This window comes from Clupea harengus, chromosome 20 (assembly GCF_900700415.2).
Source record: "Clupea harengus chromosome 20, Ch_v2.0.2, whole genome shotgun sequence".
In the NCBI taxonomy this organism is placed as follows: Eukaryota; Metazoa; Chordata; class Actinopteri; order Clupeiformes; family Clupeidae; genus Clupea; species Clupea harengus.
In genome coordinates, this window is record NC_045171.1 from 11,419,811 (window position 1) to 11,444,295 (window position 24,485).

At 42.0% G+C, this 24,485-nt stretch overlaps 3 protein-coding genes and 1 pseudogene across 34 annotated transcripts in view; all 4 read right to left on the reverse strand.

Annotated features, from left to right (window-relative positions):
- The window catches only part of LOC105912957 (protocadherin gamma-A11-like), a 208,080-nt gene that overhangs the window by 41,595 nt on the left and 142,000 nt on the right, over positions 1–24,485 (reverse strand). The window contains exon 1 of one of the 32 annotated variants that reach the window (XM_031587217.1): positions 21,700–24,292. The exons of 24 other annotated variants lie outside the window; for them this stretch is intronic. In XM_031587217.1, coding sequence (XP_031443077.1) covers positions 21,700–24,096 — 2,397 coding nt within the window. In that variant the 5' untranslated portion in view covers positions 24,097–24,292. Of the gene's footprint in view, positions 1–422; positions 2,817–9,328; positions 12,074–15,482; positions 18,263–18,330; positions 21,669–21,699; positions 24,293–24,485 lie in introns of those variants that run through there. 7 more of the 32 variants (XM_031587219.2, XM_042710810.1, XM_031587221.2 and 4 more) reach the window with 7 other exon arrangements.
- Positions 3,178–5,959, reverse strand: LOC105903655 (protocadherin beta-11-like). Its single transcript, XM_031587245.1, has one exon. It carries the CDS (start codon positions 5,775–5,777, stop codon positions 3,231–3,233), a length of 2,547 nt encoding a protein of 848 aa, XP_031443105.1. The 5' UTR covers positions 5,778–5,959; the 3' UTR covers positions 3,178–3,230.
- Positions 6,008–9,195, reverse strand: LOC116225198 (annotated as a pseudogene).
- LOC105903634 (protocadherin beta-16-like) lies at positions 12,161–15,443 on the reverse strand. The gene has a single exon (XM_012831413.3). It carries the CDS (start codon positions 14,996–14,998, stop codon positions 12,416–12,418), a length of 2,583 nt encoding a protein of 860 aa, XP_012686867.2. The 5' UTR covers positions 14,999–15,443; the 3' UTR covers positions 12,161–12,415.

The following is a 24,485-nucleotide window of genomic DNA, read 5'->3' on the forward strand; positions in this document are numbered from 1 at the left end:
ACTGACAGGAACTGATGTGACCGTGTAGGCTACTGCTAAAAAATGATGTCAGAGAATGTAGGTGGACCTACTGAAATTAACTGAAATGAACCTGACCAACAGCGGCACTTAGAGACCATATGTAATACTGCCGGGGCAATATAAATGAACAGTTTAAATAACCTTAATATAGGCGTATAATAAACAAGCCGTAATTATCTAAAGGTTTGAATATCGTGCATGGTGTAACAACCAGTGAATGGGTGTAACACACTGCAGTATATTCGTAAGTTCATTCTCATCAATGTTACAGGTAAGGGGCATCTATACAACACAATTACTTATCTAAACATCAGACAAAATAACATGTAGTAAATAAAACAGAAAGCTTAGCTCAAAAACCTTAGAAAAAACGTTTGATTGCCCTAAATAACAGGTCTCACCTTGTTGTCAGTACCATCAAAATTATTTAACTCCCTCTGCGCGTGCTTGAGTGTCTGCGTTTCACTAGTATCCAAACTTATGATACTTTGATCACAAGGTCCGCTGTATTTCAGATCACTTTTTCTGGAGTCCGTCGTTCTGTAGGCATCGTAATTGTAAACATGCTGTAGAGTACCCGTGCCGCCTACGTCTGCGTAAAGTGGTGGATAATATGGAATAACCGGGAGATTCCCATTGGATTTATAAAAAACCTGCTCACGTCTCCATCTGTAACATTTCACTGACAGTATGGCTATGATGGAGACAATGAAAAGAAATGAAACCACAGCTAAGGCCAACACGAGATAAAAGGTCAAATTGTCACTGTACTCTTTGTCATGCGTAAAGTCAGTGAACTCCGACAGCACTTCAGGAAAGCTGTCCGCCAGTGCCACGTTAACATTAACTGTAGATGAGCGAGAGGGCTGTCCGTTGTCCTCCACCACAACAATAAGCTTTTGTTTCACACCATCTTTATCAGTCACTTGTCGAACAGTCCGTATTTCTCCATTCTGAGCGCCCATTTCAAATAAAGCTCTGTCTGTTCCCTTCAGGAGTGTGTATGAGAGCCAGGCATTCTGTCCAGAGTCCACATCTATAGCCACCACTTTAGTGACCAGATAGCCCACATCTGCTGAACGAGGCACAATCTCGGCGACAAGAGAGCCACTAGAATGCACTGGATAGAGAATCTGAGGCGTGTTGTCATTCTGGTCCTGAACAATTATTTTCACACTGGCATTACTACTGAGGGGTGGTGAGCCTCCATCCTGCGCTTTCACGCGGATGTTGAGCTCCTTTATTTGTTCATAATCGAAAGAGCGAGCTGCAATGATCATTCCACTTTCCGCATTTACAGAGATGTAGTCTGACGCAGATATCCCATTGACAGGAAGATCATCAAGAAAGTATGATACTCTTGCATTATTACCCTGGTCTATATCTTTGGCTTCAACGGCAAAAATGGTCACTCCTGGTGAATTATTCTCCTTAATATATGATGTGTACGATTGTTTTTGAAAAAAGGGGGCATTATCATTGACGTCAGATATTTTCAGTGTTATAGTTTTATTTGTAGACAAAGGGGGGAAGCCCTCGTCTATGGCCGTAATCGTTATGTTATATTCTGGCACCTTTTCGCGATCTAAAACCTGATCAGTTAACAAACTATAAAAATTAGAAGAAGATGACGTGATTCTGAAAGGTAAATTTCGATTAACTAAACATTTCACCTGTCCATTTTTCCCTGAATCTACGTCTTTTATGTTCAGCATCGCTATAACTGTCTCGGGGGTGGCATCTTCAGGGATAGGGCTAGAAAAAGATATTACACTTATAACTGGAGCATTGTCATTGACGTCAGTGAGTTCAATGATGACTTTACACATATCTGTTAAACCGCCTTTGTCTACTGCCTCTAAATTCAGTTGAAACTGTTTCGATTTTTCAAAGTCTAAGTCGCCAGTGACCGTGATATCACCGCTACTGGGGTCAACTTTAAACAGATTCATAGCGCTACCTGTGCTTTTAGAAAACACATACGTCACTTCTCCATTTGTTCCTTGGTCTTGATCGGTTGCTGCCACTCTGACTACTACTGTGCCAAAGTCAGAATTTTCTGGTAATATAGATCTATACACAGGCTGGCTGAATACAGGCGCGTTGTCGTTTGCATCCAGTACTACAACATTTATCTTAACAGTGCCAGACTTCTGCGGATTACCGCCATCAAATGCTGTCAATATCAATTTGTGTTCCTCGTGTTTCTCCCTGTCGAGTGGCGTTTGTAAAACCATCTCTACGTATTTTGACCCATCCTGATTAGACATTGTTTTCAAGGCGAAATGGTCTGATGGATTGAGGGTGTAGCTTTGGAGTGTATTCAATTCGACATCCGGATCGTTTGCACTATCTAGAGCATATCTTGTCCCTGGAAGAGACGACTCAATTATTTGAAAATCTATTTCTTTTCTGGAGAACACAGGGGCGTTGTCATTAATATCCAGAATCTCTACATCAATGCGATGCAGCTCCATTGGATTATCCAAAATTATTTGGAAATGCAAGGAGCAAGGAGACAGCTGGGCGCACAGCTCCTCTCTGTCTATCTTCTTCTTAATAACCAATGTCCCTTTGTCCGCATTCAGACCGATATACTCACGACTGTCCTCGGTAAAGATCCGTGCTCTCCCTGATTTCAGTCTTTTAATATCCAAGCCAAGATCCTGAGCGATATTTCCCACCAGCGAACCCTTAGCCATCTCTTCGGGAACAGAATAACGGACCTGACCCTGCGCAACGAGCGTGAGGCAAACAAAAGCGCTGAAGAGCCGCATCTGCCATTTCCCAACTCTCGATACACATCCTTCGAAAAGAGAAGGAAGAATCCACATATTTAAAAAGGTGGATTAATGGACGGGCAAAATATAAACGTATCCAGGCGTTGTTCTGAAACATATAACGCAACCGATGTAAAAGACGACTGAAACGACCTTATTCACGTAGAGAGCTGCTGCAATGAGGGAGGGACCACTGCCAGAGAGGACTGACGTGTGATGCCTTTCGTACTGTTATACTAAATCTGATCAACAGCGTCACTTAGAGCACTGACCAAACATTGCACATACACATGAAGTGGATTTGATTTCTTCAGAACAGCCACCATAGAAAGAAAATGAAAATGCCTAGTGGTGAGCAATACAAGACAAATTATATATTATATGTATATATACACACAAATATTGTATTAATACACAAAAATGTTCCGATCATTTGCGCATAGTTACCCAAACACCGCTCACCTTTTCAGAGTCTTCAAGACTCAGTTTATCCATTTGCCTATGCGTCAGTGTTTGTGTTCCAGCGCTGTCCAGACTAATGATACTCTGACTACATGGTCTGTTGTACTTCAGATCACTCTTTCTGGAATCAGTGGTTCTGCAGACTTCGTAATTGTAAACGTGCTGTAGAGTGCCTGTGCCCCCCACGTCTGCGTAAAGGGGTGGATAGTATGGAATAACCGGTAGATTTCCGTTCGACTTACAAAACATCCGCTCACGTCTCCATCTGTAGCACTTCACCGACAGTATGGCTATTATGGACACGATGAAAAGGAATGACACTACAGCCAGAGCTAAAACTAAATAAAAAGTCAGATTGTCATTGTATTCCTTGCCGTGCGTAAAATCATTGAACTCCGAGAGAATTTCAGGGAAGCTGTCCGCCAAAGCCACGTTGACACTGACTGTAGCAGAGCGAGAGGGCTGTCCGTTGTCTTCCACTACAACAATGAGCTTTTGCTTCACAGCATCTTTATCAGTCACTTGGCGAATGGTTCTTATTTCTCCATTCTGAGCGCCCACTTCAAACAGGGCCCTGTCTGTTGCTTTCTGTAGTTTGTATGAAAGCCAGGCATTCTGCCCCGAGTCCACATCAACAGCCACAACTTTAGAGACAAGGTAGCCCATATCTGCTGAACGAGGCACTATTTCAGCCACCAGGGAGCCACTAGTCTGCACTGGATACAGAATCTGAGGCGCGTTGTCATTCTGGTCTTGAATAATTATTTTAACTGTCACGTTACTACTGAGAGGTGGCGAGCCTCCATCTTGCACTTTTACGCGAAACTGGAATTCTTTTATTTGTTCATAATCAAAAGAACGAGCAGCAAGAATAACACCACTTTCTGCATTTACAGAAACATAATCTGCGGTAGATACTCCATCCACGTTAATGTCGTCAAGGTAGAAAGAAACTCTTGCATTATTACCCGAATCCTTATCAAATGCTTCTACAGAAAAAATTGATAGGCCAGGTGAGTTATTTTCGGTAATATATGATGAATATATCTGCTGTCGAAAAACAGGAGCATTGTCATTTACATCTGATATTTTTAGTGTCAATGTTTTATTTGTCGATAAAGCAGGGGATCCTTCATCTGTAGCTGTAATGGTTATGTTATATTCAGATATCCTTTCACGATCTAATGATTCATCTGTTATCAGGCTATAAAAATTCGGACTGGATGTTTTAATTTGAAATGGCAAATTTGAATCAATAGTACATTTCAGACGTCCATTTTTGTCTGAATCTAAATCTTTAATGTTTAACATGGCAATCACAGTCTCTGGAGCAGCATTTTCAGGTATTGGGTTAGAAAAGGAAATTACACTGATTACAGGGGCGTTGTCGTTTACGTCGGTGACATCAATGAGTACTTTACTTGTATCAGTTAATCCACCCTTGTCTGTTGCCTCCACATGCAACTCGTATGTTTTAGATTTTTCAAAATCTATGAGACCGTTGATAGTAATGCTCCCTGTGTTTGCATCAACATCGAAAAGGTCAGACACACCATCGCTACTCTGGGAAAATGAATATGTCACCTGCCCATATGTACCTTGGTCTGCATCAGTTGCACTAACGATCAACACGACTGAACCTTTCGATGAATTTTCTGACACAGACACTCTATAGACAGCCTGGGTAAATACCGGAGCATTGTCGTTTGCATCCAGAACAATAACATGAATTTTGACTGTTCCAGATTTCTGAGGACTACCACCATCGTAAGCTGTTAACAGTAATTTGTGGTCCTCGCTATTCTCTCTGTCTAAAGGTGCCGTCAGCACCATCTCTGCATATTTTGTACCATCGGGACGAGACTGAGTTTTTAAAGCAAAAAAATCAGTTGGATGCAATGTGTATGTTTGTAACGCATTTAAAGCCACATCCGGATCTTTTGCACTACCAAGTGAATACCGAGCTCCTGGAAGAGCCGATTCGCTAATTTGAAATGTCATTTCCTTTTTCATGAAAATAGGAGCGTTGTCGTTGATATCTGTAATTTCCACATCTACACGATGCAGCTCCATAGGATTATCTATAATTATCTGGAAATGTAAAGAGCAGGGAGTGACTTGGGCGCACAGCTCCTCTCTGTCTATTCTCTCTTTCACAACCAGCGTCCCTTTATCTGCATTCAGTCCGATATACTCACGACTGTCCTCAGTAAAGATCCGAGCCCGACCAGATTTTAGTCTCTTAATATCCAACCCGAGATCTTGAACGATATTCCCAACAACAGAGCCTTTTGCCATTTCCTCGGGAATAGAATAACGGACTTGACCGTGCGCAACCTCCAGCACAAGGAAGAAAAGGACGAGGATCTGTGTCTGCCATGTCCGACCCCGCAGCATCGAGATGGTTCTCTTTGTATCCTCACAACAAAGAATTGCCATTCCGTAAACGAAAAAAGAAAGATGATTGATGAAGATAACTGATGAGAATACTCTTCTGTATCTAAGAGCCAACATTCATGGCAGCCCCGGGTTATATTGGTTGTTCTGTATGCTCAATGCAATGGAAGTCTTCCTGTAAATACGCTAAACGAAAGACACCGGAGTGTGTGAGTGTGTGAGTGTCAAGCTAGTGGGAGGACCAAACGTTTTAAAGGTTTAAACCCTGATCAACAGCGGCACTCAGAGTACTAAGCAAATACTGCAGGATGATGATTAAAACTGTGCGTAATGTATGTTGACATAATACAGATGGTTATATTCATACAGTATATGTATATAAGCATGTTAAGGCAGTATAGCTTGCCCAATATATGTATATAATATGTATATCAACAGTCAAAATTCAACTCATTTCCATTTTCATCCTAAAAAAACCACAATAAATAGGCGAATACTTCCAGCAAAAAAAAGTAACAACAACAAAACAATGACTACAAAGTCTCACCTGGTCGTCTGAATCGTCACAGAGCAAGCTCTTCTGCTTAAGAGTCTGAGTTCCGTTCGTATCCAGACTAATGATGCTTTGACTGCAAGGTCTACCATAGTTTAAGTCACTCCTTCTGGAGTCCATTGTCCTGCACACCTCATAGTTGTAAACATGTTTTAAAGTGTCTGTGCCTCCGACGTCTGCGTAAAGTGGTGGATAATATGGGATAACTGGGAGATTACCGTTAGATTTGTAATGCACCTGCTCACGTCTCCATCTATAGCATTTCACTGATAGTATGGCTATGACAGAGACTATGAAGAGAAATGAAACGACGCCCAGTGCCAAAATGAGATAAAAGGTCAGATTCTCATTGAACTCCCGGTCCTGTTTCACTTCGTTGAATTCAGATAACACTTCAGGAAAGCTGTCCGCCAAAGCCACGTTGACATTAACTGTTGTAGAACGAGAGGGCTGTCCGTTGTCCTCCACTACGACGGTTAGTTTTTGTTTCACTGCATCTTTATCACTGATTGGACGAATAGTTCTTATTTCGCCATTCTGTGGGCCCACTTCAAACAGGGCCCTGTCTGTCGCTTTCTGTAGTTTATATGAGAGCCAGGCATTCTGTCCAGAATCCACATCAACAGCCACCACTTTTGTGACAAGATAGCCCACATCTGATGAACGAGGCACAATCTCAGCCACTATAGAGCTCCCAGTCTGCACTGGATAGAGAATCTGAGGCGCATTATCATTTTGGTCTTGGATAATTATTTTAACACTTACATTACTACTTAGCGGAGGGGAACCACCATCTTGAGATTTAACTCGGAAAGTAAAATATTTGATCTGCTCATAATCAAATGAGCGCACTGCATGTACTACTCCACTCTCTGCATTGACAGAGACGTAGGTTGAGATTGACACTCCATTAATTGAGGATTCCTCCAACATATAAGAAACTCGAGCATTTTGGTTCCAGTCGGCATCCTTTGCTTTTACAGTGAATACAGAAAGCCCCGGTGAATTATTTTCCATGACAAAAGCCTCATAAGTGCTTTTCTCAAACACGGGCGCGTTATCATTTACATCAGATATCTGTAAGGATAGGGTCATACTGTTTGAGAGCGAGGGGGACCCCTCATCAGAGCACACGATTGTGATGTTATAAGATGGATTTGCTCTCGATCTAAACTGTCTTCAGTGATTAAACTGAAGAAATTATTTGATGTCGACTTCAATGTAAAAGGAATGTTGTCATCTATTAAACAGTGGACCTTGCCATTTTCTGCAGAATCTTGGTCCTGGATGTTTATCATTGTTATGACTGTACCAGGTTTGGAATCCTCAGATATCATGCTCAATTTTGACATGATATTAATAACTGGCTTATTGTCATTTGTGTCAAGAACATCAACTACAATTTTTGATGAATCGGTAAGTCCACCCTCATCACTTGCTTGTATATGTATTTCATAGTGATGAGATTCTTCATAATCAATGTCACCAATTACTCTCAGTTCACCATCAGTCTCGTTTATTTGAAATAATTCAGGTATATTATCTACACTGTTAGTGATAGAGTATGTTATTTTACCATTAGATCCGTGGTCTGCATCAAATGCGCTAACTGTTGTTACTAGTGTGCCTTTTTGTGCATTCTCAGTAATGGTTGCTTTATACATCGCATTTGTAAAAACAGGAGCATTATCATTTACGTCCAACACTGTGATATGTATTTCTGCTGTGCCTGTTAATTTTGGATCACCTCCGTCCACGGCAGTTAAAATCAAAGTTAGATGCTCGTTCTTTTCTCTGTCTAAAGGTTTCTGTAGAATCATCTCAACAGTTTTACCACCATCAGCCTGGTTTTGCAATTTCAGTGCGAAATTATCAGTGGGCCTTAACGAATAGGTTTGAAGACCATTACTGCCAACATCCAAATCCACTGCTCTTTCCAAAACAAATTTAACACCGGGTACAGCAGACTCGCTAATTTTGAATTTCATCTCGCTCTTTTTAAAAGACGGCGAGTTATCATTCACATCAGTGACCTCGACGGTTACACTGTAAAATTCCATGGGGCTTTCTAGAATAATCTGAAAATGCAAAGCACAAGGCGTTGTCTGACCACATAATGCTTCTCTGTCAATTCTCTCATTGACAATGAGAAGACCCCTATCTTTATTCAACTCGATGTAAGCAGCTTTGTCAGTTGTATAAATGCGTGCTCTGCCTGATTTCAGTCTTTTCAAATCTAAACCTAAATCCTGCGCTATGTTACCAACTACAGACCCCTTCGCCATTTCCTCGGGAATAGAGTAGCTGACCTGCCCTTGCGCCATCGAGCTGAGAGACAGGAGAAACATAAGCAGGAGAGGTACTTGCCGCGCTATTGTTCTTTCCGACATTTTTCTCTGCGTGAGGAAACAAATAGCGAAGATAGATCCGTTCAGAGAAGAAATGATTAATCCGATCTGTTATATCCACATCGAAATGAGTACGGCTTCCTACTTAAATGAAGCGATACATCGTCATGTTCTCCGCGTAAATGATGTTCTCTCCCTCAGTCACACAAATGTTACGCTCAGTGTTTCAGTGTCGTCTACGCAAAAAAGGGGGAGGCACAGATGGAAATATCCGCTGATTACGGTAACACGCAAACCAACAGCGGCACTATGAGTCCAATCTACTGAACTACATGCGTCTTCACTCCATCATTCAAAGGCATCATGGACCGGGTAATGGTGGCCACGGCAGAAAGTAAAACAACACCCCAAAGAAACATTGAAGTCAGTCAATGCATTAAAATGTAATTATGAGCAGGACGAAATAAAATAACATAAACATCAGTAGAATACCACCAAAACCACAACTACTGTCTCATAGCTGGACAGAATGCACAACAGCAGAAGTAAACAGACCGCTGTGAGAGAACAGTTTCAGTACCACGGACAGCGATTCAAGCTATAATAGGCCTTTGCATACTGCTGGAATGTAAAGCACAAGCAGTGAGATGCTTGTGTGGAAAAGCACGATATCTGCCCGACATGTCAGTAAACAGTCTCTTCAACCAGTTTAAATACCCACATACTTTCATACAGAGAACTGTAATGTATTAAAATATTCTGCTCACCGTATCATCAAAATCATCACTCATGAGGTTTTCTCTCTGTGCGTGTGGAAGGGTGCCACTGTTGTCTAGACTAATGATGCTCTGACTGCAAGCTCTTCCGTACTTTAGGTCACTCTTTCTGGAGTCTGTTGTTCGGCACACTTCATAATTATAAACGTGCTGTAGAGTTCCTGTACCCCCCACGTCAGCGTAAAGGGGTGGATAGTATGGGATAACAGGGAGATTTCCGTTGGATTTATAAAGCATCCGCTCACGTCTCCATCTGTAGCATTTTACTGACAGGATGGCTATTATGGACACAATGAAGAGAAAAGACACTACAGCCAGGGCCAAGACTAGATAAAAAGTCAGATTGTCGTTGTATTCCTTGTCATGCGTAAAGTCACTGAATTCCGACAACACTTCAGGAAAGCTGTCCGCCAGAGCCACATTAACATTGACTGTAGCTGAGCGGGAGGGCTGTCCGTTGTCCTCCACTACAACAGCCAGCTTTTGTTTCACAGCATCTTTATCAGTGATTTGGCGAATGGTTCTTATTTCTCCATTCTGAGGGCCCACTTCAAACAGCGCCCTGTCAGTTGCTTTTTGTAGTTTGTATGAGAGCCAGGCATTCTGTCCCGAGTCCACATCTATAGCCACCACTTTGGTGACAAGATAGCCCACATCTGCTGAACGAGGAACAATTTCAGCAACCAGAGAACCACTGGACTGTACAGGGTATAGGATCTGCGGTGTGTTGTCATTCTGATCTTGGATGATTATTTTTACCCTGACGCTGCTAGTTAAAGGAGGGGAGCCTCCATCTTGTGCTTTAATGTGAAACGCAAAATCTTTAATCTGTTCATAGTCGAATGAGCGCACTGCATGAATAACTCCGCTTTCAGCATTAACTGACACAAAAGAGGAAACAGTTACGCCATTAACCAAAGATTCCTCCATTATATATGAAACTCGAGAATTCTGGTTCCAGTCCGCATCTTTCGCTTTTACTGAAAATATAGAAAGCCCCGGAGAGTTGTGTTCAAGAACAAAAGCCTCATAGGAGCTTTTTTCAAAAACGGGTGCGTTATCATTAACGTCTGATATCTGTAAGGACAGAGAGACGCTGTTGGACAGTGAAGGCACTCCTTCATCAGAGCACGTCACACTAATGTTATATGAAGGGTTTTGTTCTCGGTCTAAATTATCATCAGTAACCAAACTGAAGAAGTTATTTGAAGACGATTTCAATGTAAAAGGCACGTTATCGTCTGTCAGGCAGTGGACTTTACCATTGTCTCCCGAATCTTGGTCCTGAATGTTAATCATTGTTATGACTGTGCCAGGTTTGGAGTCCTCGGGCAGCACGGGTGATTTGGACATTATGTTAATAACTGGTTTATTATCATTCGTGTCCACTACATCCACTACAACTTTAGATGAATCTGTAAGTCCTCCTTCATCACTTGCTTGTATGTGTATTTCTAAATGCTGAGCCTTCTCATAATCAATGTCTCCAATCAGACGAAGTTCCCCATCAGACTCATTAATCTGAAACATTTCAAATGTATCATCTGCATTATGTGTTAGTGAGTAAGATATTTTGCCATTGGAACCTAGGTCGGCGTCAGTTGCACTAACAGTCGCTAATAATGTGCCCTTTGGTGCATTCTCTGTGATGGTGGCTTTATAGATTGTTTGCGTAAAAACTGGCGCATTGTCATTTGCGTCCAACACAGTAATAAGTATTTCAGCTGTGCCTGATAATTTCGGATCACCTCCATCCGTTGCAGTTAAGATCAAAACTATATATTCTTTGCTTTCTCTGTCCAATGTTTTTTGTAAAACCATTTCAACGACTTTTCCGCCATTTGCTTCGTTTTGTAATTTCAGTGCAAAATTTTCTTTAGGGTTTATTGAATAGCTCTGAAGGCCATTAGTACCGATGTCCGAATCCATAGCTTTTTCGAGCACAAACCTAGCACCAGGAAGAGCGGACTCGCTAATCTTGAATTTCATCTGATTCTTTTTGAAAGACGGTGCATTGTCATTAACATCAAGGATCTCGACTGTTACGCTATAAAATTCCATAGGACTGTCTAGAATGACCTGGAAATGCAGAGCGCAAGGCGTTGTCTGACCGCATAGAGCTTCGCGGTCAATTCTCTCCTTGATTAGGAGGACTCCTCTCTCTTTATTCAGCTCGAGGTACTCCGTGTTATCTCCCGTGTAAATACGTGCTTTCCCTGATTTAAGTCTTTTTAAATCTAAACCTAAATCCTGCGCAATGTTACCGACTACAGACCCCTTCGCCATTTCTTCGGGAATGGAGTAGCTGACTTGTCCGTGTGTCGAGCTGATATAGAGAACAAACATAAGCAGTAGTGGTACTTGCCGTACTATTGTTCTGTTCGACATTTTCCTCAGCGTAAAAACACAAGTCACACAGGGAATTATATTCCAAAACAGTTCCACCATGCAGTTGTCATAGGAAAGAAGAAGTGTAGCACATGAATTCCCAGCGTAAAAATACAAATCTTAAATCCAAAATGTAACAAAGATCGTCTGAATCTTGGAGCGTCAGGCGCTTTCTGACTTGGCTACGTTAATATGACGAGGGGAGGTGTTTGTCGGTACCCTATGTATATCTGTTTCACTGCTACACGCTGACCAACAGCGGCACTCTGAGTCCATTGTAATGAACTACAAAAACATAACTAGAAGAATATACCACAAATATATCAGACGACTGTCTGTCAACTGTACTTTAAACCAAACTGAGCAAGAATTTGCAAATGATGTATAACACACGTGTAAAGGAAACTTTGCTAACATACATGACCTGAAAAACAAAACAATACAATCTGTCATGCAAGAAATTCTAGAGGGTGTATCAATAACTGTTTCCCCTTTCGACTTCCCCTTATAGGCATCATCGTGTATTTCCAAAAATGAATATGCTTCCCTTTCGTGTGCAGTAAACCAAATTAACTTCTCAAAATATGAAAATGCACCTGTCATTACAAACAAAAAAAGGGCATCAAAACAATCGCTGGTAATAGGCCAGACATTTCGTCAGAGAAAGCGTAATGACAGAATGTCAGAATTTCAGAATGATATGCTCACCTCATCATCAAAATCTTCATTGATCAGCTTTTCTCTTTGAGCAGGTGGCAATGTTCCAGTGTTATCCAGACTAATGATGCTTTCACTGCAAGGTCTGCCATATTTCAGACCACTTTTACGGGAGTCTGTCGTGCGGTAAGCCTCGTAATTATACACATGCTGTAGAGTACCCGTACATCCTACGTCTGCGTAAAGTGGCGGGTAATACGGAATGACCGGTAGATTTCCATTAGATTTATAACACATCCGCTCACGTCTCCATCTGTAGCATTTTACTGACAGTATGGCTATTATTGATACGATGAAGAGAAATGAAACCACAGCCAGGGCCAAGACCAGGTAAAAGGTGAGATTGTCGTTATACTCCTTGTCATGCGTAAAGTCACTGAATTCAGACAGCACGTCAGGGAAGCTGTCTGCCAAAGCTACATTAACATTGACTGTAGCTGAGCGAGGAGGTTGGCCATTGTCCTCTACGATAACAGTCAACTTTTGTTTCACAGCATCTTTATCAGTGACTTGGCGAATGGTTCTTATTTCTCCATTCTGAGCACCCACTTCAAAGAGCGCCCTGTCTGTTGCTTTTTGTAGTTTATATGAGAGCCAGGCATTCTGTCCCGAGTCCACATCTATAGCCACCACTTTGGTGACAAGATAGCCCACATCTGCTGAACGAGGTACAATCTCAGTCACGAGAGAACCACTAGACAGTACAGGGTACAATATCTGTGGTGTGTTGTCATTCTGATCTTGGATGATTATTTTTACACTAACGCTACTACTTAGAGGAGGAGAGCCCCCATCTTGCGCTTTAATGCTAAACGTAAAATCTTTGATCTGTTCATAATCAAATGAGCGCACTGCATGAATAACTCCGCTTTCAGCATTAACCGAAACGACAGAAGAAACAGATACTCCATTAACTAAAGATTGCTCTATTAAATATGAAACCCGAGAATTCTGGTTCCAGTCCGCATCTTTAGCTTTAACTGAAAATATAGAAAGCCCCGGAGAGTTGTTTTCAAGAACAAAAGCCTGGTATGAGCTTCTTTCAAACACGGGTGCGTTATCATTCACATCTGATATCTGCAAGGAAAGAGAGACGCTGCTGGAAAGTGAGGGCACTCCTTCATCAGAGCACGTCACACTAATGTTATAGGAAGGGTTTTGTTCTCGGTCTAAATTACCGTCAGTTACTAAACTGAAGAAGTTATTTGAAGACGATTTCAATGTAAAAGGCACGTTATCGTCTGTCAAGCAGTGGACTTTTCCATTGTCTCCTGAGTCTTGGTCCTGAATGTTAATCATTGTTATGACTGTGCCAGGTTTGGAGTCTTCGGACATCACGGGTGATTTAGACATGAGATTAATAACCGGCATGTTATCATTCGTGTCCACTACATCCACTACCACTTTAGACGAATCTGTAAGCCCACCTTCATCACTTGCTTGTATGTGTATTTCAAAACGCTGCACTTTCTCAAAATCGATATGGCCGACCACTGTCATTTCTCCATCAGACTCATTAATCTTAAATAGTTCTGAAATACCATCCGCTTTATTTGTAATGGCGTACGTTACTTTGCCATTAGAACCCAGGTCAGCATCAGTTGCTCTAACTGTCATTAAAATTGTACCTTTGGGAGCATTTTCGACAATGGTTGCTTTATAAATTGCTTGTGTAAAAACAGGCGCATTGTCATTCGCATCCAAAACCGTAATACGTATTTCCGCTGTGCCTGATAATTTCGGATCACCTCCATCCGTTGCTGTTAAGATCAAAGTTATATGGTCTTTCATTTCCCTGTCCAGAGGTTTCTGAAGCACCATTTCGATATTTTTTCCACCATCGGCCTCGTTTTGTACTTTCAGTGCAAAATGATCTGTGGGCTTTACAAAATAACTCTGCAGACCATTACTACCTATATCCAAATCCATAGCTTTCTCGAGCACAAATCTCGCTCCGGGTAAAGCAGACTCGCTGATCTTAAATTCCATTTCATTATTTTTGAAAGACGGCGCATTATCATTAACGTCTGTTACTTCGACTGTTAAGCTATAAAATTCCATTGGGCTGTCAAGAATAACCTGAAAATGAAGGGCGCAAGGCGTTGTCTGACCGCATAATGCTTCGCGATCTATTCTCTCTTTGATAACAAGCATCCCCTTGTCCTTATTCAGCTCAACGTATTCCGTGTTATCTCCGGTGTAAAGACGTGCCTTTCCAGATTTAAGTCGTTTCAGGTCTAAACCTAAATCCTGCGCAATGTTACCCACAACAGACCCTTTCACCATTTCCTCGGGAATGGAGTAGCTGGCCTGTCCGTGTGTCGAGCTGATAGAGAGAAGGAACATAATCAGTAGTGGTACTTGCCGCACTATTGTTCTGTCCGACATTTTCCTCAGTGGTAGAGTGCAAATTACACGGAGAATTATATTCCAAAATGTATCGTATCCTCTCCTAAGCGCAGTTCTCGCGGGGAATGAATGTACCACAGCACCTTTCCTCGTGAAAAGAAATAGAAATCCGAACCATAACAAATAATGTTCAGTATCCCGGAGCATTAAGTACGCCGTGCCTTCTGCCTCGACTATCTTGCTATTTTGAGGGGAGGTGTTTGTCCATAACCCATCTGCAGTGAAACACTGCAAGAAGCTGACCAACAGCGGCGCTTTGAGTCCAGTACAATGAATTGCAAAGATATTACCAAAACAATATAGTTTTGCACATTTCAGACGTCTGATAAATGTTTGTGATATAAATCACATAGAGAAGCGAAAATATAGTATAACGTATATGAAAGTTTGTTAAGTAATGCTACATGACCTGTAAAAGTACAAAATATAATAATTTACGTTTTTGCATTCAGGTACATCATGTGTTTTCATTTCCACAGAGCATCTCAACAACCTGATAATGTGAAAATGCATGTCACTATTACAAAGAGGAATTCTCTCAGTAAAAGAACAAGTACAACAAAGTTATTCCAGTGGCAAGATCAATAATGTTGTTATGTCAGAAGTACAGAGAATATGGCAATATGCTCACCTCATCATCAAAATCATTGATCAGCTTTTCTCTTTGCGCAGGTGGCAATGTTCCAGTGTTATCCAGACTAACGATGCTTTCACTGCCAGGTCGGCCATATTTCAGACAACTTTTACGGGAGTCTGTCGTGCGGTAAGCCTCGTAATTATACATGTGCTGTAGAGTACCCGTACCTCCTACGTCTGCGTAAAGGGGTGGGTAATACGGAATAACCGGTAGATTTCCATTGGATTTATAACACATCCGCTCACGTCTCCATCTGTAGCATTTTACTGACAGTATGGCTATTATTGATACGATGAAGAGAAATGAAACCACAGCCAGGGCCAAGACCAGGTAAAAAGTCAGGTTTTCGTTGTATTCCTTGTCATGCGTAAAATCACTAAATTCCGACAACACTTCAGGGAAGCTGTCCGCCAGAGCCACGTTAACATTGATTGTAGCTGAGCGAGAGGGCTGTCCGTTGTCCTCCACAACAACAGCCAGTTTTTGTTTCACAGCATCTTTGTCAGTGACTTGGCGAATGGTTCGTACTTCTCCATTCTGTGCGCCCACTTTAAACAGCGCCCTGTCTGTTGCTTTCTGTAGTTTGTATGAGAGCCAGGCATTCTGCCCAGAGTCCACATCAACAGCAACTACTTTAGTGACCAGATATCCCACATCTGCTGAACGAGGCACAATTTCGGCGACCAGAGATCCACTAGTGTGTACTGGATATAGAACCTGTGGTGCATTATCATTCTGATCTTGAATACGAATTTTAACACTGACGTTGCTACTCAGTGGAGGAGAGCCTCCGTCTTGCGCTTTTACGTGGAATGTAAAAGCTTTAACCTGCTCATAATCGAATGACCGCACAGCATGAATCACACCACTCTCTGCGTTAACAGAAACATACGACGACATGGGCACTCCGTTATCGGACGAATCCTCCAGTATGTATGACACGCGGGCATTCTGATTCCAGTCTGTGTCTCGCGCTGTGACAGTGAAAATCGAGAGCCCCGGTGTGTTGTTTTCTAGAACAGAAGCCTCATACGAGCTCCTTTCAAACACGGGCGCATTGTCGTTTACGTCGGTCATTTTTAAAGATAAATCTGAGTGACTGGAGAGGGAGGGTACACCCTCATCAGAGCAGGTTACAGTTATGTTGTATTCAGAGTTTGTCTCCCGATCTAACTCACTATCAGTAACTATGCTGTAGAAACGATTTGACGATGGCTTGATAGCGAAAGGAATGTTGTCATTAATATTGCAGCTCACCTGACCATTGTTTTCTGAGTCTGGATCATCCACGCTGATCATTGCGATAACTGTATTAGATGGGACATCCTCGGCTATTGAACTGGATTTCGATACAGTGCTAATGATTGGGCTATTATCATTTACATCTACGACATCGACAATTATTTTACAGGAATCTGAGAGTCCTCCTTCATCTTTACCCTCAACATAAAACTCATGACTTCGAGCGCGCTCATAGTCAAGGTCGCCAGTCAATATAATTTCGCCATTATCCCTGTCCATTTCAAACAAATCAGATATAGCAGCAGTACTACGTGACAATGAATAAGTGACTATGCTATTAGACCCGTCATCAGCATCCGAGGCACTTACAGTAGTCAATCGGGTCCCCTTGGGTGAGTTTTCAATAACGGATACTCGGTAAACCTGCTGCGTAAACACCGGAGCGTTATCATTCGCATCCAAGACAGTTACATGTATTTGGACTGTTCCTGACATTTGTGGTTCACCCCCGTCAGTTGCAGTTAAGACTAACGCCACATCTTTTTGTTTTTCCCGGTCTAGAGGTTTCTGAAGAACCATTTCTACGATTTTTCCTCCCTCTCGCTGATTTTTCAAGTTTAACTGAAAATTATCTGTTGGGTTTAAGCTGTAGCTTTGGAGACCGTTAATACCCACATCTGGATCGACTGCGATATCTAGCATGAAGCGAGCACCTACTGCGGCATTTTCACTGATTACAAACTTGATATCACTCTTCTCAAAGGTAGGAGGATTATCGTTAATATCCATAATTTCTACTGTTACACTATATAATTCCATCGGGTTTTGTAGAATTATTTGAAAATGCAGAGCGCAAGGCGTCGTCTGACCGCACAGTGCCTCCCGGTCTATTCTCTCTTTGATGAGGAGGACGCCTCTGCCTGTGTCTAGCGCAATATATTCCGCCTGGTTTCCCGTAAAGATTCGACCTTTTCCTGCCTTCAGCCTTTTCATGTCTAAACCCAAATCTTGCACTATATTACCCACTACAGATCCCGTCGCCATTTCTTCTGGAATAGAGTAACTGACCTGACTGTGCACGGAGCAGAGACAGTGTATCAGGGCAAATATCAGTGCGCCCTGCTTCATTGTCCTGGTCGACATTTTGCAACGAGAAATCAATCCGAACCACCCGTGAACAAAATCAATCCAATCTTCCTCGTTAAGAAAATGAAGATGTGCAATTAGTGAAGTATTTCCATGTTCCACTCATGAAGTTGTTGTCTGAGGATATCAAGCAGTAACGACAGAAAATCCGAGTCAATGTTTGTCCGCTGACTAACAATCCGTGGTGCTGGCTTTCTTTCTCTCATACATTGTGACGTTGAGGGGAGGTACTTCTGAAATCTACTTGACTAAATGTAACACACTGGCCAACAGCGGCACTTGGAGTCCAACCTCACAAACTGCATAAAGCTAAAAAATATTGACATACATATGTGCAAAGGAAGACATTGTACATTAATAAATGGGAAAACGAGGGGAATATAATTATGATTTGTATGTCTGTATGTATGTATATATAAACACATATGTATATAAATGCAAATACACAGAGAGAGAGAGGGAGAGAGAGAGAGAGAGAGTGAGAGAGATCCATTCAAACTGGCTCTTGAAACTGCAAGCTATTTCATTCAGGACCAAGGCCAGCGACCATACTGAACTGGCACTGTAATCCATGTCACCCACTCATGCAACAATTAACTCATAATGATATGTTTCAGCCATGTTGAAAAAGAGTGATGTACAAATAATCACCTTGACATATCTGAATATGAGCTCACCTGATCGTCTGAATCCTCAATTATGAGTTTTTCTCTCTGAGCATGTGGCAGGGTAAGGGTTCCGGTGGTGTTGAGACTAATTATACTCTGACTACAAGGTCGCATGTGTTTCAGATCACTCTTTCGGGAGTCTGTTGTTCTGCACACCTCATAATTATACACGTGCTGTAACGTTCCTGTGCCGCCAGCATCTGCATGAAGAGGCGGGTAATACGGTATGACAGGGAGGTGTCCATTGGATTTATAACACATCTGCTCTCGTCTCCACCTGTAGCATTTCACTGAAAAAATCGCAATGATGGAAACGATGAAAAGAAAAGAGACAACTGCCAAGGCTAAGACGAGATAAAATGTGAGACTCTCATTATATTCCTTGTCGTGCGTAAAGTCACTGAACTCTGAGAGCACCTCAGGAAAACTGTCAGCCAACGCCACGTTAACATTAACTGTTGCAGAACGAGAGGGCTGTCCGTTGTCCTCCACTACAACGGAGAGTTTTTGTTTCACAGCGTCTTTATCGGTGATTTGGCGAATGGTTCTTATTTCTCCATTTTGTGCGCCCACTTCAAACAGGGCCCTCTCTGTGGTTTTCTGCAGCTTATATGAGAGCCATGCATTCTGTCCAGAGTCCACATCAACAGCTACCACTTTCGTCACAAGATATCCCACATCTGCTGAACGAGGCACCATTTCAGCCACAAGGGAACTGCCTGTATGCACTGGATATAGCACTTGAGGGGCATTGTCATTTTGGTCTTGAATAACAACTTTCACACTAACATTACTACTTTGTGGAGGTGAACCTCCATCCTGGGCCTTAACTTGAAACTGAAAATCTTTGATTTGTTCGTAGTCGAAAGAGCGCACTGCATGAATAGCACCGCTGTCAGCATTAACAGACACGTAAGCCGAGATGGAATCTCCCTTTACGGTGGATTCCTGTAGTATGTATGAAATGCGCGCATTCTGCTTCCAGTCGGTATCTTTTGCATGGATGGTGAATATGGAGAGACCCGGTGAATTGTTTTCGGGAATGGAGGCCTCATATAAGGCTTTTTCAAACACAGGGGGATTATCGTTTACATCTGATATCTGTAAGGAGAGAGTGAGGCTGCTGGAGAGCGAAGGCATTCCCTCATCAGTACACGTCACAGTAATGTTATAATTTGGCTGTCGCTCCCGGTCTAAGTCACCGTCCCCCACCAGGCTAAAAAAGTTATTTGACGTTGATTTAAGCGAAAATGGTATGTTATCGTTTATTGAACACTGCACTTTCCCGTTTTCTCCAGAGTCTTGGTCCTGCACATTAAGAATCGCAACGGCAGTATCCTTACTTGAATCTTCAGATATTGCGTTTGATTTCGACATTATACTAATGCTTGGCTTATTGTCATTGATATCAGTCACACTGATCATCACTTTACAAACATCAGTGTGACCCCCGTGATCTCGGGCCTGGACATTGAACTGGTAATGTTTTTCCTTTTCATAGTCAAGATCCCCAATTAACTGTACCACACCCTCATCGGAATCTACCTTGAACAATGCTTCTACAGCCTCGGTAGAAATCGAATATGATATCGTGCCATATGAGCCTTGGTCGGCGTCTGTGGCTCTAACTGTGGTCAAAAGAGTCCCTTTTGGAGCATTTTCTGCTACACTAGCCTTATAGATGGGCTGAGAACAAATAGGTGCATTATCATTGGCGTCAGTCACTGTTATTTGTATCTGAATTGTTCCAGACATCAGCGGTTCGCCTCCATCTAAAGCTGTCAACATTAATGTTATATGATCATTCTTCTCTCGATCTAGCGATTTTTGTAAAACCATTTCGACGTTTTTATTACCATCTGGATCACTGTTTAATTTTAGTATGAAATTATTCGTCGGATTCAGTGTATATCTTTGGAGACCATTCACGCCAACATCTTGGTCATTCGCTGTCTCTAAGACGAACCGTGCCCCCGTTTGTGCCAATTCGTTTATCTCAAATTTCATTTCATTCTTTCGGAAAACAGGGGGGTTGTCATTTATGTCTGTTATTTCTACCGTGACTGTATAGAATTCCATGGGATCCTCCAGCATGATCTGAAAATGGAGTGCGCATGGCGTAGTCTGACGGCATAATGCCTCTCTGTCTATTCTTTCTTTGATAGAAAGGACTCCCCTGTCCTTGTTCAGCGAGATGTATTCAGTATCGTCTCCGGTGTAAATGCGGGCTTTGCCCGTGTTCAGTCTTTTCAAATCCAATCCCAAATCTTGCGCTATGTTTCCAACAAATGAGCCTTTAGGCATTTCTTCTGGAATTGAATAGCTAACCTGTCCACGCACTAAACCGAGACTTAAGATCCAAAGGAATAATAGTACTTGCCGTATCCTGTTTTTCTCCAACATCTCGTTCGTAAAAATGTTAAAAGTGTTAAAGAAGTATATCAGTTGTTCAAATTCAATTCTTTGGAGAGTAAAGTGATCCGAAAAGTGTACATCCAATTCGTTCAATTTTCCGCAAACAAACAAAGGAGATATCCTGTCTTGCTGTTCATGTTAACCGTGCGACGGTCTGCGTTCGACTGTTCCTCTCGACGACGTATGGAGACGAGTGGGAGGAACTGTCTGATATATTTTCTCTCAGCTGCAACTCACTAACCAACAGCGGCACTACGAGTCGAACCAGACGAACTACACAACATTTAAGTATTTGCTTTCTTTTGAGAATGAATAACATGACTGGGCTTAATAAAGACCGAGAAGTGTAAATCAGTCTCACTGTTTTGTAATAGTCTTACTGTTACAAACACCACTACTTGTTAAAACGAATTGCACTGGCATATTTTAGTTAGTATTTGTTAGTGGGACCACAAATATGCAGTTTGTGTTGAACTCAATTCCATGGAAAGAATGCTGACAAAAAATATGAACCATTTACGGATACACTGCTACTACGCACAATGTGAACTGCAAAACAAGACTTTCGCAACAAATTGGAAAATTCACATTCCAGTAGGCTTCATATTGAACATGACAATGAATGCATAATGTTGTATTTGACAACTTGTATCCAAGAAATACAATTATAATATGATACTATAAAGTAAGATGTGCTAAAATAATAGTGTAGAACAAATGATTTACTCCAAAACCCTCACCTGATCTTCTGAGTCATCAATCAGTTTCTCGTTGTGCGCATGCGGTAGAGTCTTTATTTCAGTGTTATCCAGACTGATGATGCTTTGATTGCAAGGTCTGACATACTTCAGATCACTCTTTCTGGAGTCTGTTGTTCTGTAATGCTCGTAGTTGTACACATGTTGCAGAGTTCCTGTGCCCCCTACGTCTGCGTAAAGGGGTGGGTAATACGGAATAACCGGTAGATTTCCGTTGGATTTATAAAACATCTGGTCACGTCTCCATCTGTAACATTTTACTGACAGTATGGCTATTATGGATACGACGAAGAGAAAAGAAACTACAGCCAGGGCCAAGACGAGATAAAAAGTCAGGTTGTCATTGTACTCCTTATCGTGTGTGAAATCACTGAACTCCGAGAGTACTTCAGGGAAGCTGTCTGCTAACGCCACATTAACGTTTACTGTAGCTGAGCGAGAGGGTCGTCCGTTATCCTCCACTACAACAGTGAGCTTTTGCTTAACAGCATCTTTATCAGTGACTTGTCTGATAGTTCTTATTTCTCCATTCTGTGTGCCCATTTCAAATAGGGCCCTGTCTGTTGCTTTCATGAGTTTATATGAGAGCCAGGCATTCTGACCAGAGTCCACATCAACAGCAACTACTTTAGTGACCAGATAGCCAATATCTGCTGAACGAGGCACAATCTCAGCGACCAGAGATCCACTAGTGTGTACTGGATATAGAACCTGTGGTGCGTTATCATTCTGATCTTGAATAAGTATTTTAACACTGACATTGCTACTCAGTGGAGGAGAGCCTCCGTCTTGCGCTTTTAGGTGGAATGTAAAAGCTTTAACCTGCTCATAATCGAATGACCGCACAGCATGAATCACACCACTCTCTGCGTTAACAGAAACATACGACGACATGGGCACTCCGTTATCGGACGAATCCTCCAGTATGTATGACACGCGGGCATTCTGATTCCAGTCTGTGTCTCGCGCTGTGACAGTGAAAATCGAGAGCCCCGGTGTGTTGTTTTCTAGAACAGAAGCCTCATACGAGCTCCTTTCAAACACGGGCGCATTGTCGTTTACGTCGGTCATTTTTAAAGATAAATCTGAGTGACTGGAGAGGGAGGGTACACCCTCATCAGAGCAGGTTACAGTTATGTTGTATTCAGAGTTTGTCTCCCGATCTAACTCACTATCAGTAACTATGCTGTAGAAACGATTTGACGATGGCTTGATAGCGAAAGGAATGTTGTCATTAATATTGCAGCTCACCTGACCATTGTTTTCTGAGTCTGGATCATCCACGCTGATCATTGCGATAACTGTATTAGATGGGACATCCTCGGCTATTGAACTGGATTTCGATACAGTGCTAATGATTGGGCTATTATCATTTACATCTACGACATCGACAATTATTTTACAGGAATCTGAGAGTCCTCCTTCATCTTTACCCTCAACATAAAACTCATGACTTCGAGCGCGCTCATAGTCAAGGTCGCCAGTCAATATAATTTCGCCATTATCCCTGTCTATTTCAAACAAATCAGATATAGCAGCAGTACTACGTGACAATGAATAAGTGACTATGCTATTAGACCCGTCATCAGCATCTGAGGCACTTACAGTAGTCAATCGGGTCCCCTTGGGTGAGTTTTCAATAACGGATACTCGGTAAACCTGCTGCGTAAACACCGGAGCATTATCATTCGCATCCAAGACAGTTACATGTATTTGGACTGTTCCTGACATTTGTGGTTCACCCCCGTCAGTTGCAGTTAAGACTAACGCCACATCTTTTTGTTTTTCCCGGTCTAGAGGTTTCTGAAGAACCATTTCTACGATTTTTCCTCCCTCTCGCTGACTTTTCAAGTTTAACTGAAAATTATCTGTTGGGTTTAAACTGTAGCTTTGGAGACCGTTAATACCCACATCTGGATCGACTGCGATATCTAGCATGAACCGAGCACCTACCGCTGCATATTCACTGATTTCAAACTTCATATCACTCTTCTCAAAGGTAGGAGGATTATCGTTAATATCCATAATTTCTACTGTTACACTATATAATTCCATCGGGTTTTGTAGAATTATTTGAAAATGCAGAGCGCAAGGCGTCGTCTGACCGCACAGTGACTCCCGGTCTATTCTCTCTTTGATGAGGAGGACGCCTCTGACTGCGTCTAGTGCGATATATTCCGCCTGGTTTCCCGTAAAGATTCGACCTTTTCCTGCCTTCAGCCTTTTCATGTCTAAACCCAAATCTTGCACTATATTACCCACTACAGATCCCGTCGCCATTTCTTCTGGAATTGAGTAACTGACCTGACTGTACACGGAGCAGAGGCAGTGTATCAGGACAAATATCAGTGCGCCCTGCTTCATTGTCCTGGTCGACATTTTGCAAAGAGAAATCAATCCGAACCACCCGTGAACAAAATCAATCCAATCTTCCTCGTTAAGAAAATGAAGATGTGCAATTAGTGAAGTATTTCCGTGTTCCACTCATGAAGTTGTTGTCTGAGGATATCAAGCAGTAACGACAGAAAATCCGAGTCAATGTTTGTCCGCTTACTAACAATCCGTGGTGCTGGCTTTCTTTCTCTCATACATTGTGACGTTGAGGGGAGGTACTTCTGAAATCTACTTGACTAAATTTAACACACTGGCCAACAGCGGCACTTGGAGTCCAACCTCACAAACTGCATAAATCTAAAAATATTGACATACATATGTGCAAAGGAAGACATTATACATAAATAAATGTTTATATGGGAAAACGAGGAGAA